Raw genomic sequence first — 21446 nt, 5'->3', positions numbered from 1 at the left:
CCCACCACTCAGCGTCCCCGTGGTGATCTGCGCAGTGGTGACGGTGCCTCGGGGTGCTTCGTCCACCCGTCAAGAGGAGGTTAGATTTCACAACAATCTTAAAGAGAAGAGGATGCCGCTTTTTCTCAGCATATTTTTTCTGCAGTGCAACGACAGTGACAGTCAACACGGGTATATGTGTTAGAATCGCTGATTTTGCCACCATGGCAATCGCAAACAACACATGAGATAATTACTGCAGAGCAGCAGTTTAAATTGCTGTTTTGGCAGTCAATAGACTGTTTATGGCATCTACTAGAATTGAAAAGGGCCATCAAATTACCGAATTTGAGATTATCCTGCTTGGATTGCAGTTATGGGTGTCGGCATGACACAAGCTCGTGTTGTATCGCAGTAAGAAAAGCCTTGAGAAAGAGGTGCTTGTGTGACTCAGGAAAGAGGAAAGTTCATCCTTAATGCTCCCCCTGGCTGATGAAAATGGCTTCTGTTTGTCTCAGCAATGTTTGTCTATAAGAACGACGTTATAAAGTAGCCTATAAGTATACCACACAGGCCCGTCACTCGCTATCGGAATATAACAAATAGCTATTGCTGATTGTATATGTTGCGCACAGGGCCACAAATAATATGTGACAGCCTTTAGTGAATGTGCAGTAAACAACAGTGATAGCAGGTTTCACTAATAAATTTGTGTTAAGCACTGCGCTAAGCGCGCGCTTGTCTTGCTCGGTAAATACGTATATCTATCTGCGAGTACACCAACCAAATAAAGCTGTTGTCTCAAATGTTCTGCGCCACGCTCAGGAGGGGCGCTTATACCCGAGGTGATTCGGAGGCCGCGTCGTCGGCTCGCTGACCTTCGCACTAGGTTTCAGGATTGCATCTCACCTGAGGTGTAAGTCGCCTATGGCTGTAGCCTTCGTACCCTGAATCGCCGAATTACTGGTGAGGCACTGACTTGAACAAGGTTGAATGCTTAGCGAAAAGGGGACCATAGGGCGGGTATAGCAAAAGTCACTGTCAGCGAAGTGCTTGCTGTACACGGTCGATGAAGGCACGGGGCCTTTTCTCTCCCTGAATTTGACTATCCACTTCTTCCTCACCTTCGGGTCCTTATGATAGTTTTGAAATAACGCCATTTTCAGGGGTCTATGATTATATGAAGGCACAGAGCAATACATCATCGTTACGTTGCACTCACCGCGGAGACAAGCGGCCGCAATTTCAAGAAACAAAAAGCTGTGTTTTAAAATGAGCGTTTAAAGTGACACCCATGGTTGTTAAAAGAGCGTAGGTAGCCACCCCACCCAAGATAACGAATTTAATTGCTTCTTTGTCGAGTTTATTGCGCCGGTGGCTTCCATACTGAGCCGCGCCTAGAAAGTGCGTGAATCCTCGAATTGACGTCATATAAGCAAGGTTCGCAGCGCCGCCATCGGTCGCACACCATGAATATAGACATGTATATATATATATATATATATATATATACAACTTTCAAACAGGAATGACCTTGGTAAGTGCCTTTGTGTGGCAGATTGTACGCAATATCTGAATTTACCGCTCTTGCATGTGCCCGCGTATCTCGCAACAGCCGTAAAGCACTTATCGTTTACTTAAAAAAAAAAAACACTGGGCGTGGTTTATCAGCCCTAGTACGTAATTATTTAGTTTTGATATGTGGCGTGCCCCTAATCCTAGGGTGTTTTCGCAAAAGGAAACCATTGTAACTCATGCATTGCAAGTCGGAATGTCTCTTAGGCGACGTACGCTTCAACACGAGTGAAATCAGATGCCGCAACCACCACATGGTCTCGTATACCCCCAGCAAGGGCGGCTCTCAGGTTCGATACCTCAGAGTCATATAGACTGTGTTCTTAAGTCTAGGTTCACGTTGCAGTAATGGGCAGGATGAAAGTTTTCTCAGTCGCTGAAATGCCACGTATTATTGTGCCAGCACTGCTTAAGAAAAACCGACTTTGCCTCGCGTTTAGAGTCGTTTTTACATGTGACTATTTATTTGTGTTTGCGTGTGTTTTTTCTGTCTGCTTCTCTCTCCTGTTTTTTTCCTCCTGTCTTCCTTTTCTCTGTGAGTCTATTTCTTGAAGGAGCAGAGAGAGAGAGACAAAGAAGGCCGAGAGATGAACCAGATATTGGCATCCGGTTTGCTACCCAGTACGGGCAGTGGGGAATTAGGGGCAAAAAAGAGGGTGTAGAGAGGGAGAGAGAGAGAGAGAAACAGAAAAACGCATGTGCACTCGGGAGAAAACAAAAATGCACTCAGGAACGGCGTTCTGGCTACAATCGTTCAGAAAGGCTGCTCAATCGTGAAAAGCGCAGTAGCACTTGCAGGGCCTTCTTTTGTGACGTTCAATCCTGTCAAAATTGTAAAATTCTTTCCTTCGACAGAGGATGATTATCTATTTTTTAAGGAAATACACTTTATTAGGGTGCCGGCAACGTTTTTAGGCAGAAGACAGATAGGACAGACCGCACAATGTCCTATCTGTCCTCTCTAAAGATGTTTTCTGCGCACTAATAAAGTGTATTTCTTTCAAAAATGCATTACCAACCAGTTCAAGTAGCCACTCTTTTGATTATCTGATTTGCCGAGTTTCTTGCGGAGGCATAGTCGTCGTCCGCTATTCTCTAGACAGTCACAAAAGATAGCCAAGCGTTGTGCCCATAAAGGTGGCAGTCGACAGAGCCTGCTTCTTCCCTATTTCCTCTTTGTCCTCGTGTTTTGTGCGTATACAAAACAAATAGTAATAATAATAATAATAATAATAATAATAATAATAATAATAATAATAATAATAATAATAATAATAATAATAATAATAATAATAACGATGCCCCAGTTGGAATGTAATGGAAATTGCTACTGGTGTTATACTTCATAATTCTCCCCCTTTTTATTATTCATTCTCTCCTCTATCTCTCTCTCAATCTCTCTCTGTCTCATTCTTATGTTTCTCTTCTATAATCCCCCAGTGTACGGTGTGTCAACCGAAACTCTTTTTGGCAAACGTTCCTGCCTTCTCCCTTTCTATTTGCTCTCTTTCTTTCTTCCAATTAGTCTACGGCATTCATTTCTGCGCGTTTTGTGGCATAACAGTACCTTCGTACTCTTGCATTGCAACGAGGAGATTCGCTGGATCATGTGCATACATCATATATATTTGTATTGGCACATTTAATTTCATTTGATAGAGACAAATTATGATCATGCCGTTATTCAATAATTACTCATACGACGCGTTGTAGTGCAAATGTGGCCTGCCTTCATTCCTGCAAGAGAAGCAACTGTCGAACCGTGCTTGCGTATCAACGCTACCCATACTTCACACTTTTCTATTTGTATTTAGATTACTAATCGATTTCTAACACATTACACTAAGCAAGGTGCATTGCTGTATGGTATCGCTGGGAATTTAATTCTCCTTTAATCCCCTCACCCCTTCCCCCAGTGCAGGGTAGCAAACCGGACGAGCGTCTGGTTGACCTCCCTGCCTTTCATTTCTTCCCTTTCTCCTCCTCCTCCTCCTCCTGAGAATTTAAATCCAGTTGTTATCTCACTACAATACGAACAGATAACGCCTACCCGACCCAAGTTTGTTAGTTTTTAAAACTGAATTCTTCAGCTTTAGTAGAACCGCCACAGGGATGGAGAATGATTTGTGCGCACAATAAGTGCAGAGGATTGAGCGGGAACGTTGACTCTTTCACTCCAGGTAATTGATCCACCTTTGAAATATGCAAGTCAACACTATAAATAACATAGGCGAAATAAAGGGCAGTGTTTTTAGAGTTTCTGCCAAATTAACCAGAGTCAGCTACAACACAGAAGGCAAGTATATTCTAGATGGTCGCAAAATTGAAATCTTTAACGTATTCGATTTTTCATTACCTTCTTCGCTCCTCTTCTGGAAGATACAGGGTGTATCAGCTTCCTATAAATAAATCATCAATACTCAAAACATCGTATTCTACACGAGAACAGAGAGCACGCTTGTTAACCTGTAATAGGTGTTGCTGCGAGAATAAAATCACTCGTCTTCTCGGCGAATGTCCTCGCTTAGGTGTACCAGAAAATAACTTCCAAAAGTGTGAGATGGACTTGACAATCACCCATTGTCAGAGGAAAGGGTCTCAAGAAATAGGCCCAGACCATCCCCAGCAGTATAACAGCGTTGTTGCGTTTATTGAAAATGACTGGTCTTCGAGATAGACTTAAAACAGTGTCGTATTTTGTATTCCTCTCCCTTTTTTTTCGCACTTTCGTCTTGCGCATTTCCTCTTCGTTTAGTACTGTTTATTTTTGTAGAATCTCTTTTCTATTTTTCTTATTTGTGCAACTTCCTTCCCCAGCACAGGGTCTGGCCAAGCACCCTATCGTTTCAGCTATTGCTTACTTTTTCTTGTCGTTATTTGCTGTGTCTCGAAAGTCCCATTTCATTGTCGTCAACCATAAGCTGTAGTCATGACACTGACAGGAAATTAAAAGAAACGCTAGAATTTGTTATTGCCTTCTTCTATGGTTCAATTTGTTTTCATTATTGTTAAAGGCACACTAAGAAAAAACAAAAAAAACTTCGTTTTGATTGACAAACCTCGGAGGATTCTGATTCCATACGTTTCATAATATTATGAGTTCATTATTAGCCAAAAAAATTAGCGTTGAAGTTTCATTTTATTTTCACACTGAAATTTGCGGGCGTACCATAGGTATTCTCAAAAGGTATTTTCGGCATTTTCGTGGCATTGGTTCGGTGAAACTTTCATCAAGTTTGTATGATACGTTTATGGGACACACAGATTTCAGTGTGGTTCTTTTTTGTAGATTGCATACAAGCTACGTAAGATTCAGAGGACGCCTTCGAGATTTCTTACGTCATGCTATTTTGTGCGGAAATCTCGACACCGTATTTTCACTCATTCGCTCGTTTACTGAATATCGGGTCGCGATTGGAGTGGTGTTTCCGAGATTGTGAAATTGTACTTTGCTAAAACGTGAAAAAATGTTCTATATTTATTGTTTTCTTTGAAAGTTGAATAATTCATTTTCACCAGTCGCATCAGCATCGATACTAAGTGGTTAGAAATGTGTTTTTCCCCCTCTCTTGGTAATACGCCACACCACTGAGTTCAGTGTCACGCTTTAGGTGCAGCAGCGGTAGCATCATATAATGCTGTTACTTTAAAGATAGCTGCGGCGAAGAGCCCAATTACGTGTGCCAAAAAGTCAATAAACGGATAGCTCCAGCTGTTAATTCAGTGCGCACACTGCCGAGAGCTTCCGGCACCAAAATGAAAATTTGGCGACAAGAGTCGTTAGTGAACTTCTTTTTTCTCGGGAAATCTAGATTTCAGCGCTATCACTTTTACTCATTTTTTTTTTCTAAAGCGCACGTGGGCGTGTGTTAAAATACGTGAGCATTAATTCGCATTATATTTGCTCGCTGATTTCGAGAAACGGCTTTTATAAAATTGTTGCTGATTCCAAAAATTTTATCTTCACAACTCTCCGGAGTAGGTTTTAAAAGCAAAGAAGCTGTTTTTTTTTAATTCTGTGGGCTGTGACATTTGAAGCGAATCAACGCTTTTCACATGAAGTGGTGCTTCGACAAGTTCACTCATACTTTTAAATAAAAAATGACGCAGTAACTGAAGCCTCGCAAAAATGCAGATAGATGTTACACAGGCTTTTCATGGAACTGTTTCTTTTTGGCGAAGCCCTCCAGTGCTTCCCGTCAGTGACAATTTTATACCTTTTGAAAAAGATTGCTTTTGCTAAAATGCCATAATCAAAAGCCTAAATGCCATAATTCTGGACAGTTTGAGTGTATCTTTTCGTGCACAATTGGCGTTTTACAATTGTTATTTTTTTGCTTTCAGCACAGTTTCTCCCTATTTATACTTTTTTTCTTCAAGCAAATACATAATATACGTCACAATCATTATCATGCGGTATAATAGTTTTCGAATTAAGAAGCAAAAGAGTGACCTTTACGTTTTCACAAGCATGGTAGGTGCATCCGCAATGGCACGAAAATGGCACTTCTATCTCTTGTGGTCACAGAACAGGAAAATTATCATTCAGAGCCGTAAATGAGGTGAAACTAAATGAAAACTTTAAAATATCTTCATTTTATAAAAAACCTTCGAAACTGCAATTTCATTCGACGATGCAAATTGACCTGCAAGCTACGCAAAAAAAAACATTATGTAATGCTGAATGTAATTTGTATTCATATTCTTCAATACGTTTTATTTGTCTATGCTCTAATGGAAAGGTAATAGTACATCTGCTCTCAATTCTCCATTCTATATTCAGTGAGCATGTTTTCGGCAACCACCGCACGTGCATCTGAGGTAGTAGCAGTATACACAGCTCATTTCGTTCTTCATTTATTCCTCCTCCTCCTCATTTGACAATGAAGTCGCCTACGCATCCTCATGGGCACATTTCCACTCATGTAAAATAATGCATATAAAGGATACTTCCTGCGCCATAATGTACAGGTGACATAGAGGCAAAGAACTTTGATTAACTTGCCTAATTTTAAAGGCTATGCGCAAGTTTACAATTGTTCCACTGTTGATACACTTTTATATACGTATTCAGAACATAGCTGCCATAGGTTTCACCGACACTCATTTTTTTTCTCTTGTTTCGGTTTGCGATGACCATTTTACCTGGCCGGTTAGAAGACATTGTGTTGGATAGGTTAGCGAAGCATGGTGACCGATGAGTATGGCGGTTTACGTACACAGAGAGCTTTTCAGAACCTTTCTCTTCAAAATATTTCCGTAGACGTCAGCGTGTGTGGAGTTATGAATGCATAATATTGCGTTTTATAAACAAAGCATGCAGATATGTCGGCGTAAAATGTTGTGAGACGAAATTATCAAAAAAAACCGTTGCGATCTCTCTTCATTCTCTCTTTCTTCTTCACTCACTGAACACATGTTCCGATATGTGCGACGTATTACAAGGCTAACGAACAAAGCGAAGAAAACGTGTGAAGGTCAGGAGGAGGGCAAATAAAGGAGGATAGAAATAAATTGCAACAGAGACAGAAGACGCCTAGGAAGAAACTTAGACAGAGAGAAATGAGAAAACATTGCGGAAACTGAATTCTCCAGGAAGCGGTGATATTCTATGATACCACCGATCCAGGATCCCACGGAAGGTGTGTCTTAATCACTTGGCTATGAAGGCACGCTGACAGAACATGTTGTGGCGTTGTGATGGCATTTATATTTTACGTAACAGTAAAGCACAATAAAGCCAGGGGGTAGACAAGGCAAGTGAAGACGAAGGTGAAAAAAGGAGGACAGAGAATGAAGTATAGAATATAAATGCTGAAATGAAAAAAGATAAAAAATGCTGAAAGAGAAAAAAGAGTGAAATAAAAAAATCGATAGAAAGGAAGATGAAAATGTGGAGATATGGAGAGAGTGAGACAAATATTGGAAAAATAAAAAAAAACAGGTAGGAAAAGAAAGACAAAGAGCGAAATAGATTGAACTACAAAAAAAGTAGAAAAAAATGTAATAACTAGAGGAAGAAAGAGAGAAAAGTAGTTGAAGGGAAACAAACAAGGCCGTCAAGCTGTATAAAAAAGATAGTGAAATAAGTTGCTAGATGAGCGGCTAAGATCCCATGCTTTTTTCGGCAAAGCTCTGCGTGATTTAGCCCAGATTTCCCGTATTTTTATATTTTCAAAAGGTCCGAATTCCTGAATTTAAGAGAACTTAAGAGTATCTTCTAGCTGTACAACTAAACAAAATCACAGCATATCCAGGGAGTGATGATGAGCGGGGCGAAGCGTCCGTGCGTCAGTTCCCTCGCCCGTCCATCAATTCGTCCGTGCTTCTATCCGTCCGTCCAGTCCTGCTTCCATCCATCCATCCGTGAGTCCATACGTTCATCGGTGCTTCCGTCTATCTATCTATCTATCTATCTATCTATCTATCTATCTATCTATCTATCTATCTATCTATCTATCTATCTATCTATCTATCTATCTATCTATCTATCTATCTATCTATCTATCTATCTATCTATCTATCTATCTATCTATCTATCTATCTATCTATCTATCTATCTATCTATCTATCTATCTATCTATCTATCTATCTATCTATCTATCTATCTATCTATCTATCTATCTATCTATCTATCTATCTATCTATCTATCTATCTATCTATCTATCTATCTATCTATCTATCTAACTGTCTCTCTGTCTGTCTGTCTGTCTGTCTGTCTGTCTGTCTGTCTGTCTGTCTGTCTGTCTGTCTGTCTGTCTGTCTGTCTGTCTGTCTGTCTGTCTGTCTGTCTGTCGGTCGGTCGGTCGGTCGGTCGGTAGTTCGGTCGGTCGGTAAATTAAACTACGCACATTGCATAGCGTGTGATACAGCTAGGGGGTTACGAACCCGTCACAAAAGATATGCATGCGGCTTTAGGAGTTTCGCGCCTGAAAAGGCAGCTTTTTCGTAGCTCCATTTCGTCGAGGTTGCTTTAATAGTCGCCATACCACTGACAAATAAACGGTCTTGTTGCTGAACTCTAGTTGGTTCATTACCATATGAAAACTTGTATATTGATCATAGGAAAAGAATGAGGTGAAAACGCGAAGTGACTTCTGCAGAAGAATTCCTGGAGAACCATTCCTCAAGAACCATGTACAGATTCAAAGCACTATCTTTTAATTGTGCTTCTTTGTCTTGCCCCCCTCCCCGTTTTCGCCAGATAAGTCCTTCGTCTTATGAGCTTACCCAGTTCTCCCACGCTTTCTTTCATCCCTCCACTGCAAACTATAGGGATGGCCCTGGCAATGGTTTAACTAAACTTTAAAGTCGGCGAGATGGTGGGTAGTTGATGCGAATTTTTCAACGCAAAAATAAAATCACAAGACAAGAGTAGAGAACGGGCGCTACTTTCATCCCGGAAGCCTTAGAAATGACTGCAATTTTTGTTACACGGTTTTTGGCGTGTAGCTCATGGTCTTGAGGTCTTGAGCAGTATTTTTTCATTACTTTAAATACTTCAAACAGACCCAGAAATATTCTGTGATGACCACCATACAAAAAGAATTAAAAAAACACAATCCTCGCTGGTGTGCATTGATCAGTGCTCAAAGTACCTACCTGCGATGCCATCAAAAGAAAATTCTGATGCTGTAACAATCCTGAGCAGAGACATGTGTAAAAGCCTGGCACTAAAGAAAAATAATGAGTTGTTTCAGATTGATGAACTGCCCTCTGAGAACTCCACTGTCGTATGCTTCATTGTCATAAGCTCATTGTTGGTGGAGAAAAAACTAAGGGTAAAGTTTCATTCTTAAATGTCGCGCAGTTATCTCCACGCGTGCCGTAAGTAGTTCCACAGTGTGTTCTTCGTATTTTCACGACACTGGTTCAATGAAATTGTCTGAAATTTCGCAAGCTGTGTATCTGGCACCCACAGATTGCAATTCGTTTCTCATTTTGTCGACTAGATGTTACGTAAGACCCAGTAGGTGCCTTCATAGGTTGATGACGTCACAGTGTTTGGTGCGGCAAACTCAAGGCGGCGTCTGCACCTACAGTTTCTTTTTCGCTTTTTCTCTCGCTTAGCAAGGGTTGCGGTAAGAGTAGCGTTTTCGAAATTCTGATATTGTTTTTCAGTAATATGCCAAAAAGCGTTTTGCTCTTTTGTGGCTCTTTTGAATATGTTGTATCCTGCAATGCATTGAGTTTCCTAAAATTAACTAGAGGGAAGTCTGGCGTGGCGATCGTCCAGCGACCATCTGAATAATGGTTAGTACAGAGATTTGCCTAGTCTTCATACTTGCGGGCGACGAATCGCACTTGTGGCGTCGTTTATTGTTGTGTTTTGGTTTCGCTTCGAATGAAAGACCAAACCCATTTGAACTTCGTGACCCGATTTCAAAAGGTCAGCCTAAAGCATTAAGGTGGTGAAGAACAACCACTGAAGATTTGCTGATTTTTGTTTCTTGAGAAAATAACTCCAAACCAGACGAACACACACGGAGCCAGAAGCAGGTCAGAAGTACAAACATTTCACAAATCTGTGTACTACCCATCATTCCCATGCTCGCTGAAGCGCCGTGCGTTGCAGCTCTCATAGACACTAGTGCCACAGTTCCCTCTAGTGTATATGAGAAAACTCTATGCTGTAATGCACTCGCATTCAAGAGTCAGACGTTCGCACAGGGGATAAAAGAGAAAAACACCACCCTGACAGCCCACAATCAGAGCAGGTAATGGTCTATATAATTCTTATTCCGAAAGTGGAGAGCGATCAACTCTGTTTGAGCTAGAGATGAACTGTATGGGCCCAACACTAGATGCCCTGGTAACGTATATCGAATAGACGTATCAAGGTAATGAAAATTCAAACACGTATATACAAGCAGCTTGCTATAGAAAGAGCTACAATATGGTACTGTACACGCACCTGGCCAGTGCCTTCGGCATCACCTTTGGTACGTTTTCATCACTACAAAAGCACACCTCTCACCTTGTTTCCAATCTCATTGGAGTAGACAGTCGCGCTAGTCTTGAACTTCTTGCTGCAGTAACTCAGCCTCTTGTCTTTTTTCGTGCTCGAATGTGCTTCTTCGTTGCTCTTTCTTGAAGCAGAGCGTACGCTGGCCTTTCGTGCATTGCTATCGCTTGTCCACTTCATGCATCTCGCGTAAAATAACTCTTGGCAGACCGCATAACAAAGCAAGCCAGCCCGGAAACTTCTAAACAGAGCTGTTTCGCTTCGCCGGCTGCCCGTTCGGCTTATGGGATAGAGTAATGGACTTTCTTCTTCAAGTGACAACAACCATTTTAGGAATGAAAGTTTTATAAATAAGAGCTGCTAAATAATTCATGCTCTTTTCTAAAGCAGTTACACAAGGCATTCACCTGAAGTGTGCTTTTTTTAGAAAGCAGCATCCGCATTACATAAAAAAGTAACAAATGTTTCGGTGTGCCCAAACCAAAACGCATGAAAGAAAAAGACATTATATCATGCAGGCCAGGATTATTTTGCTGCGGCTTTCTTGTGCTATAAAAAAAGCGCACAACAGAGAAAGCGTTCCTGCTACATAATTTCATGTTCCAGCCAGTAGTGTTCAAGGAAAGCTGCTTTCGTATGTTTTCAAGGGTTAGTTTATGATGCAGCTAGTCTACGCAAGAAAGCGATGACAGATGCTGCCGTGAAACATCTGCATAAACTAATACGTTTTAGCTATGGACAACCGACCGACAGAAGATGAAGATGCCCCCAACCTACTTGCAAAGCAGACAAGCTACTATCGATCCCAATACAAGCACTCTACCGATTTCCACCTCGATCTCACCTGAGATAATAATCTATATTCCTTAAGCAGGTCAATTTTCTTTGCTTAGTATGGTCTCTTGTTCTTGTCCTGCCTATGCCAAGAAGCTTTTCATCCTTTTTTTTTTTTCAACGGGCCGGCTCCACTTTTACATCAAACATGCATCTGGTCACGCATTCTTGCCGTTTCCTGCTTTGCCAACATGTCATCATCCCATTGCGATGCATTTCGCCCACACACAACTCAATTCATTTTCCTCTTTTGTTTTCTTGTCTTAAGTATTAGGATAAGCTCCATGAACATCAACATGCTCTTGCATTATTTGCTCAGGGATCCTCTTCCCAGTCCCGAATATCAGGTGCACGCACTCGGTATTCCTAGATTCTCATCTGCGAAGATACTTTCCGTGCTATTGCAGTTCTGCGGCTTTTAAGCTACAGTCAGTTATGAGGTCGATAACGGCAAGTATCTTTGATCAGGTGTGTTACAGAACTAGAAAAAAGGACTGAGCATGAAATACCTTCACATGCAACGATTTCGATATTTCTTTCTTCAGGAAGGGTTAGTTCACCCTAGCGCACGACCAAAATGTTTGTTGGCCGTTAAATATAAGTGTATTTGTTGGAGGAAGAAAACGCCTGGAATTTATGCCGCAATAAATCAGTTTATTTTTAAAGACATTGAAACAACTTTTAAATACTGGTGTTTTACTGCTGAAACGGAATTTTCAAGTCCCTTCCCTATTCATCAAGGGCTATCCTTTCGATGAATTGCCCCACTTTGTATTATTAGCCTTTTTAGGTTTTGGCGTGGGTCACTGATATTCGCGCATTGATCATTGCTTTAGTCCCAGTATTTTGTACTTTTACTCAATTTTCACGAAATCTTTCGTTCACAGCCGATGATAGGGTCATATTTCTGGTTGGAAACAGTGCCCAAACTTCATAGAGGCAAAACTTTGATTTACCACTGAACATTGCTATTACTGAATAACCTCGACTTCAAAACATAACCAAGAAAAACAGCTGGAAACACTCTAGTCTACGTTTTCATCGCACATACGTCTCTCTTGGCTCACCTATGGCGCATGTAATACACCGTCGTTTGTAATGTGATTGCGGTATTGAAAGGTGGGCTGTTCCAATTAACTGAAAATACAGTAAAAACATTATGCGAATGGCGTCATCGAGGCTGCTCCTGCAAGTAGTGTCTGATTAGAGGTTCAATAGTTTTGATATATACATTTATTTTGCGATACGACGACCTATATAAAATTGCGTAAATAATAGTAAACTTTCACTATGATAGCCAGAAAAATATATATCATTAAATGTCCTTTAGTACGGTAACTGAACATATTAGAAAATTTTTACCATTGTTGCAGTAACCACGATGCGTGTACAACACATACAGGGTCTCCCACGTAATTTTAGCCAGAGTTTAAAAATATGCCGGAACACGTAATTATGACGCGACCAGACACATTTTGGTCACCGTTACCTGGAGTCAGTCGCAATATTTTTTGTTTTGAAATATTCTTTATTTAGATATGTTTAAATAAATACCTTTTCAAGAAACGAAGGTATACATAAAAATTCAAAGAGAATGTTTAGATCAGCTTTCAAAACGTCCGATTAGAAAGTTTTCAACTTTATATTTGTTAGGTATTAGTGTCTTCTCTGGTAATTACACAAACCGGTGAAATACAAAAATATTTGACACGTGACAAACTCACTCGTGCGCCAGTGCGCACAATGATTCTAGTGCTCCCTAACGTTCCGCACAGGAATCACCATAGCATTTGCCCCATTGTGCTGTCTCTGCAGGGCCGCAACAATGGTGATGGCTTTACGATGAACACGTATTGCTATCGGTCACAAAAACGATAACCACTGTGACTGCTTATCGCTGTCATGAACCAGTGCGAGGGAAGCGTGTCGTTCATACGCGGAACGTTAAGGAGCACTAGAACTATCGTGTGCACTGACGCTTAAGCGGGTTTGTCACATGGTATTTTTGTATTTGACGAGTGTTTGTAATTCGCAGAAAAACACGAATACTAACAGATATAAAGCTCAAAACTGTCTAATCGGACGTTTTGCAAACCGATCTACAACTTTCTCATTAAAATTTTTATCTATTTTGAAAAGTTAGTTATTAAACATATTTAATTAAACAATATTTGAGAACACAAAAAGTAGTCAGACTAACTCCAGGCAACAATGAGCAACATGCGTTTGTTCGCGTCGTAATTACGTGTTCTGGCATATTTTTAAACTCTGGCTAAAGTTACGTGGGACATCCTGTACATAGTTTGAACATCCGTAGTTTTCATGTGCTTCCTTCGAGAACTTGAAAAACGAAAGTTCGTTTGTTGTGTCGACGTTCGCGAAACGTTCCGAGAGAATGATAGCTTCAGCACGTCGTTGCCATTGCTTATTCAAGATATCACTGTTTTGACAACGAGAAAGTGAACTCGCACAATGAGAACGCGCAAATTATGAGATTGTGTATGTGTTCTTAAAAATACTTTATTATTTGTATCCGGCTTAGTGTTATGAACGAACAAGTGTTACGTGATTGAAGTGACATTCTACGCTGGAGTAACAATCTTCACTGTACACACTTGTTGCCGCACTTTCACGTACTTGGTCCACAGAAGCACTGCTTTTAGTAAACAAGGTTGCAGCTTCCGTACTGTTTTTTTTTCTTCAGGGAAGCACCAAACTGGACATATTTTTCAGGCAATGGCGCTGGGTATTTCATTGTAGCGCCAACCTCGTGCGCTTGGTCCAAACAAAATAGCGAAACATAGGCCGTATTCACAAACGCTCTCCGACTCAAAACTCGACCTCAAGAGATCCTTGAGTGTTTTCGCGTTGCAGAAATCTCAGCCCAACACAGTCCCCAGGGATCCTTCGACGTCAAGTTTCGAATTGAGGAGCCTTTGTGAATACGGGCCATAGCCTCGACAGTGATATCACTGAAGTAACAGTCCGTATATCATGTCCTCGGAAGGAGTCCCAGTCCCGCGCACCAACGTTTTCTATTCACACAATGACCCAGTGGGTGGTCAAGACGGAAGGCTGAGTGGCGTGGAAGCTCATAGCACACTTCCATAGCACTGCAGGGGAAGCTTCTCGGAGATGTCCTGGTTGTAGTGTGCCACAACCTCGACTGCGGAGCCGATGTCATCTCTTTTGCAGTCGACTTTAGTCTGGGTGCCCAGTGGTATGGAGAACATCTCGGTTTTCACCCCTTGGCTGGTAGCGGGTGCCTCTTCAACCACAGGCTTCTCCTGAGGGGTCAATTTTGAAGCAACAATTAAAGCAGCTGGTGGGGGTGTACTGTGTTGCGTAGCAATATTGAAACCTACCGCAAGTCAAAGCACTCGTAAAAATGGTAGCACATTAAACAATCACAAAAATGAAGTTTTATCGGCTTTATTTTCCACAATTAGTATCCGCCTAAGTAAATTCACTGGCGGTCTGTCATGTGTGCACAAACAAGCACAAATGTATTTTACCTAATATCTGTCTTTCATAACAATTACGTGAACAGAACGGACACATGGTGAGCAAGCGGGAGTAAACGAAGTCAACGAGCACATTGTGCTGCTTGTCATTTTTGGATAACCTGAGCTTCAACATTATATGTGTGGAGATCCGATTATCTTGGTGGAGGGAGCGTACAAAGCGCGACTAGGTGTCGTACAAGGTTCGCACAAGGTGTGTGTCTTTGCACGAGGTGTGTGTTGCACACTTGCACAAGGTGTGTGTCTCAGCTTAATATAACACTCCGGCTGCTGCTACGTTACTGCACAGCCAGTGAACTAGAACACCTCGCTGAACATTGCTGTGATTTCGTCACATCATCAGACTAACTACTAGTTCCCTAGCCAATCTTTGGACACGCGAAAGGAACTAGCAGTGATGCTAATGTGGTTGCAAAAACCAGCGCTTGTAACACACATGCAAAACAAAAAATAACATATTGACAACAACATAGAAGAAAAACGAAATTCCACGTTCGGCAATGCATTACCTTTCGTCTGTGGTGCTTCTTGCAGAAACATGCAATGCAGACGGCAGCTGCGAGGATGGCGATGCTCCCGGCCACGGGTCCTACTATGGCTCCCAGGTTAAGACTGGATAGCGCGCCCTCTTTCTCATCTGAGGGAACGAAACAAAACGGGGAGAAACGGTGCGTATGTTATACATCTTCAATGTAGCTGACGCACGCTGCTTTTTTAAACATTTATTATGCCATAACAAGCTTGAATAGCTTCGTTAAGGGGGACAAGTATGGATGTAGTTATTTTAGCAACCCGAGCGTGTAGAATTTATTGCTGGCCGAGGCTAGAAACTAGTCTGTAAACATAATACTGTTTCTTTTTCTTACTCATCACTAAAAAGTATTTTTATAATATAGCGGTTTTTATATTTACTTATAGCGGTTATTTTACTAAGAAACAACGTTCCTACGCAGGCTTACGTCTTTATTTTGACGTAATTCCGGTTTAGTCTACAATAACTGTGATCACCACTCGATTGTGTCCGCGTAGCGATGTTTAGAAAACCTTGCGACTGTTTTTTTTTTCTTTGGGATTACTCACAGGACACCACTTCTCAAAGAAAAAAGCTCTCCAGACCCTGAAATGCAAGCTGAACTGCAAAACAATGATATCAATCTACGGGTATGCTACGCCGCTGAATCGAGAAATGAGAATCATTCTTAATTGCCTGGTTCATGAAAATGCTCCTTCTTCTGGCACACAAAATCATAGACGTGACAGTGAAACTTCAGCTGCTGCAGAGGACAGGAAATTCCGTGCTTTCGAGATGAGTAAACCAGCATAGATATTACAAACCTCTTTATTTATACAGTTGTATCTAGCATACAGGTGGCATACGTTGCACTTCATAAACAGTGAATGCCAGAAACGTATAGATACTTAGCAAGGACAAAAGATACTGCCGTTGTATTATAATCTGCCGTAGTTTGAGACATTCGAAAATAAGTTTAGCTGGACTTCATTGGTACATCCCATTTATTTTCAGTGTGACTGTTTAATGTTTTTTCTCCGTGTCGACATCGGCCAAAGGTGCATTACAAAACTCGAGAAGTCACAGTGCAGATAACTAAAAAAAATAATGACACCACTTACAAGTCTTGGCCATAGCGGCTTCCGTAGAAGAGATGGAGATGTTCAGAGTACGGCTGGTTTCTACACCATTGGTGGTGTACACCAGGATGGTGTAGTACGTCGTCGGTCGAAGCTCGCTCAGCTGGAAACGCGGCGTCGGGGAAGTGACACGTCGGACGAGCAGGTTGCTGTTGGCGTCGTGCAGCTCCATGACGAACGTGTGATGGTCATCGCTACGCCGCTGGCACTCAATCAGCAATGACGTCAGCGTCTTATTTAGGAGCTGACACTCGCGCACAAGACTCGGTGTTTCTGCGAATACGGCACAAAAAAAAAAGGTAGTTGACTAGGGCATATATATAGTGGAGAAGATGCACGTACGAAGTGATTTTATTGACGTTTCGCCGCGGGTCCGGCCTTCATCAGAATCCTTCTGATGAAGGCCGCACCTGCGGCCGAAACAAAATAAACAAACAAGACGACTTCTTGCATGATGTCGAACAAGGTTTCGGGGACTGTTCTTGTATTATCCCATGTAAGTCCGGATGGCAATGCGAACAGTGACAAGTTGCTCTGAGGTGGCGAAGGCGTGCTGTCTCTAGGCCCGGGCGCGGACGTGGAACTCAAAGTGGCGTGTTGCAGATTGCGAATAGACAGTCCCTCTCTAAGAAGAACATAAATGAATTGACGATTATAGTATGATAATAGATATTGTGATAATACGAAAATATGATAATGATAGATAATATAGAAATATAGACACATAAAAAGAAATAAAAAGGGTCGATAAAAATAAAGTATAGCAAGAATGATTCAGAGGAACAAGTAATAGATAGATAGATAGATAGATAGATAGATAGATAGATAGATAGATAGATAGATAGATAGATAGATAGATAGATAGATAGATAGATAGATAGATAGATAGATAGATAGATAGATAGATAGATAGATAGATAGATAGATAGATAGATAGATAGATAGATAGATAGATAGATAGATAGATAGATAGATAGATAGATAGATAGATAGATAGATAGATAGATAGATAGATAGATAGATAGATAGATAGATAGATAGATAGATAGATAGATAGATAGATAGATAGATAGATAGATAGATAGATAGATAGATCAAGGCTGTCGCTGCTTTCCAACTGGTTAGAACTAACCTTTCGGAAGTAGACGAAACAGGCAAGGCTTTTTCTGGATGCCAACGGGGTTCTTTGCCCAGCACTGGAAGGTCGAGTGAAGCTCTTCGGGCAGAGGAACGAAAGTGAGCACGCTGCGTGACGCGAACGCTCTAGCCATGCCGTCGAAGTCGCGCGCGAACGCCGCCTCTCGCAGCACTGCGTCTCCAGGAGACAAAGACGCCGTGGCGATGGAAGCTCTGTGGCTCTCCTTCATGGACCAGCGGAACGTCAGGTTGGTGCTGGGGTCAGCCTCCACATCGCATGACAGAGTCACTTCCTCGAACGGAGCCGTGTAGACCACCTTGGCATGGTGTTGCTGCTGTGGGTTCTGACACCGAGGAGAATCTGCGGCATGTGGAAAAAAAAATAGAAGGGCACACATGTGCGGGTATACGTGCTTCTCAAGACCCAGCGTGTACCACCATAACGCCGATATAGCGAATCTTCCTCACACAAATGTTGCACTACGAGCACTTTCTCACTATCGACAAACAAGAGTATCTATCTATCTATCTATCTATCTATCTATCTATCTATCTATCTATCTATCTATCTATCTATCTATCTATCTATCTATCTATCTATCTATCTATCTATCTATCTATCTATCTATCTATCTATCTATCTATCTATCTATCTATTGTTTGACGGCTCCTTCACTTTCCCTTTCGTGTGTTGTATGTTGTGACTTATTCTCTCCCTCTTCTTTTCAATTAACTTTTGGCTGAACTCTTCTAATGCAAGTAATGTGAACAGAACGTTCTGACTATTGCAGCTGTGTTTTCCTTGATTCGTTTGTTGCGAACGTTTATGCGATTCTATACCTAACTTGAAGAAGCACGATATATACAATAGTAACACAAAATCGAAGGTTAATGGTCAACTCAGTCAGAGATTGATATTTTTAATCCTTTCGCGACAATCTATTCTGAATACTAGCGAAAAGCACGAGTGATTTTCATTTTTATATGTGCCATTTTAAGTGCCACAACCATAACTTAGTTATAAGAGGCCGTTCTGGAGGCCTCTGGAAATGCTTACCGCCTTTTGTTTCTTTTTTAAACGTGCACTGGCATCGTACAGCACTCAGGCCTTATCACTGACAATACAATTGTCAACCAGAGCTTACAGTGTAGTCTATAAAAACAATGATTCAGTTGACTCTTCAAATATAGCTCATATCCCTATGAATATCTGCAATAAACAGGCCTATTTGTGGCGGCTGTCGAGATTTAGGTGTGTCAAGTGCAACTCTAGCTTCAGAACGTAGCAACCGGAAGCAACAATGGATTACGAAATTCACGTCCACTGACTGTGAATAAATGTTTTCCAACCAAGGGCCCATCTTAGATGTAGTGCTTCCATGCGAAATCTGAAAGCAAATGCTCACTTTGAAAAGTTTTTCTCACAGCAAAGATAGATGCTATCTGAATTTCCTGAATTTGCCGTTTTGAAATTCTTTGCTCAGCACATTCCTGCCAGAAAAACTGTGTCATTGGTGATTTCGCCATTTTTTATCTACCAAGTGCGCGTGCGTAAAGTGAGGAAAGAGACGCAAATTAGCTATGATTATTTTGTGTGACAAAAGTGAACGCTGAAAAGCTACACTCTTTCTCTGGTGCAGTACAAGCATCGGTAACAATCGCAATAGGCGGTGAGAAGTCATGATCGCTGTTGTTCAGATAATCATCACTGTAGCAAATAAAAAGTACTTCGGAACGGGCGTTGGTGAATGGCGCCATACTCACGTTGTATGCGTATCTGAAGGGTCTTGGACGTGGTCACTCCCTCGGGGTTCGTCACTGTGCACGAGTAGTTTCCCGAGTCGGGAGATTGCACGTTGCGCAACACCAGGTAGCGCTGGTTGACGATGAGCGGTCCCCGAGCCGTCGAGGCTGAGCTGGAAGTGTTGGCCGACTGCTGCGGCAGAAACCTGTGCTGCTCGTGCCGCTGTTCCAGAGGGACGCCGTTAAGCTTCCACACGACGTCCGTGATGCTGGGATAGGCGGACGCATTGCACACAAAGAATATGTCGTGGCCTTCGTAGATCATTGACTCCTTGAGGCCCGCTCCAAACTCGAGAGTAACCTGAGGTTTGTCTGCGTATTCAGTTGATATAACGAGCAAAACAAGCAAATGAGTAAGTGGTTATAAAGTCAAAGTTTCACCGCAAGGGCACAGCAATGAAGGCTATGGCAACAATTTGAAGTGTTATAACGCTAGCAGCCAACAGCATTACGCTACAATTCAGCGTCACTCAGCAAAACGCGGACGTAAAGGAATACGGCTTTTCCAGGCATTGAACCACCTTTCATGCTGTCTGTCGTTTCAACGGGAAGTAAGCGGCGAGAGAGCAGCACGTACAAGGGTGTGAGCCTTCTGTTGATCTAAGTAGAATTAGCGCTGGCGCCAGCGATCCCTACTGTACCATTGTGTCCAGAGCCTACTTATCGACCCCCCGCCCCCCTTCTTTACCCTTTCCTGCTCGTTTGCCCGAGGGAGCCAGCTAGGGCCTTTCATCTCTGCTTTAAATGCACCTGTCTGCTGCTTTCGCTTGCACATAGGACAGACCAGGCGAGGAAAGAAGTTAAAAATTGTGACATAAAAAAGGTGACACTAACGGCAATAGCGAAATTGTGCGTCATGTGCCATATATTCGATTTTCATCGATATAAAAGTAATGCTGTATAACAACGCCCAAGTCAGTGAATAAGCAAGTCGGCACACAGCCCTGTGCTACTTAAACTACAAAAAGTAAGAAAATGTCTTTCGTGCACTATACATTCACGTTTTTTATGCTACAAGTTTTGTGTTAGGTTACAATCGTTCATGTTGCTAGTCGTGAGTTGCCGAATCCAGCAAAACTGCTCTCACCACTGGTTCAGAAAGCACGTGGCCACGTTTGGTGGAACAAGAATATACGTAATACTGCGCACACCAAGCATAGCTCATTAACAGTATTATATCGTCATTCACAATGGGTATCAAGAAATGCTATGAGTGTATGGACTACGGTATTCATTTCTCATTATGATAATTCAACAAAACTATGCGTGTCATGCAATGGCGTTCAGTAAGGCACCGGCCTAACACTGTTCAGGCACTGCGCGTGCGCTGTTATTCTTAAATCATTGCTGTACTCTGCGACAACTTTTTTTGGCATTGGAGCGAAGGCTACGGAGCCATATCGCGGGGACCCTATATATACCACCAGTGAATGTATAGTTAGACAATAGCGTTCGTATTTTAAGGGAGAAGCTCCTTATAACGGCACCCGTTCGTTCCTCGTAGTCGTAGTAGTAGTCATAGTGTGTAACCAGTCTTACATTTTGACCTCCAAGGTGGTACCGGTGAGAGATTTCTTCTGTGAACTGTTGAACAATAAAAAATTCGCAGTGTGCGCGTTAACTAAAAGCCGAATTCTCCTGTCTCTCATTCCCGCTAGCAGCCATTGGCATGTACATTGAGCACTATCTGACAAGAAAGGGTTGCTACGTTATACTCGCTGGCATAACCTCCTTGGTTTTAGGAAGGTTTTTTTTTTCAATCAATCAATCAATGAAGCTTTATTTTCATAAATAGATATATGCAATTACAGGGATTATTTGGACCGATAGCCTAAAGTGGCTAGTGGACGGTCCAATACAATGTGCAACATAAAAAAGTGTACAGGTCAGCTCTGAGGTAACAACATAAAAAAAACAATCATGTGATACAGATAACACAGTAATACATTTTTTCTTGCAGATATGCATACTTATTAGC

General features: G+C 41.8%; 1 protein-coding gene across 1 annotated transcript in view; it reads right to left on the bottom strand.

The window, feature by feature from the left end:
* Window positions 1-14316: 14316 nt before the first annotated feature.
* The window catches only part of LOC119171533 (uncharacterized), an 83371-nt gene continuing 76241 nt past the window's right edge, over window positions 14317-21446 (bottom strand). The window contains exons 6-10 of the mRNA XM_075892206.1: window positions 19430-19780; window positions 17661-18026; window positions 16511-16801; window positions 15388-15515; window positions 14317-14641 (exon numbers count right to left, since the gene is read on the bottom strand). Coding sequence (XP_075748321.1) covers window positions 14447-14641; window positions 15388-15515; window positions 16511-16801; window positions 17661-18026; window positions 19430-19780 — 1331 coding nt within the window. The 3' untranslated portion in view covers window positions 14317-14446. The remainder of the gene's footprint in view (window positions 14642-15387; window positions 15516-16510; window positions 16802-17660; window positions 18027-19429; window positions 19781-21446) is intronic.

This window comes from Rhipicephalus microplus, chromosome 4 (genome assembly GCF_043290135.1).
Source record: "Rhipicephalus microplus isolate Deutch F79 chromosome 4, USDA_Rmic, whole genome shotgun sequence".
NCBI classification, from domain to species: domain Eukaryota; kingdom Metazoa; phylum Arthropoda; class Arachnida; order Ixodida; family Ixodidae; genus Rhipicephalus; species Rhipicephalus microplus.
This window is presented reverse-complemented; position numbering and strand designations above follow the sequence as displayed.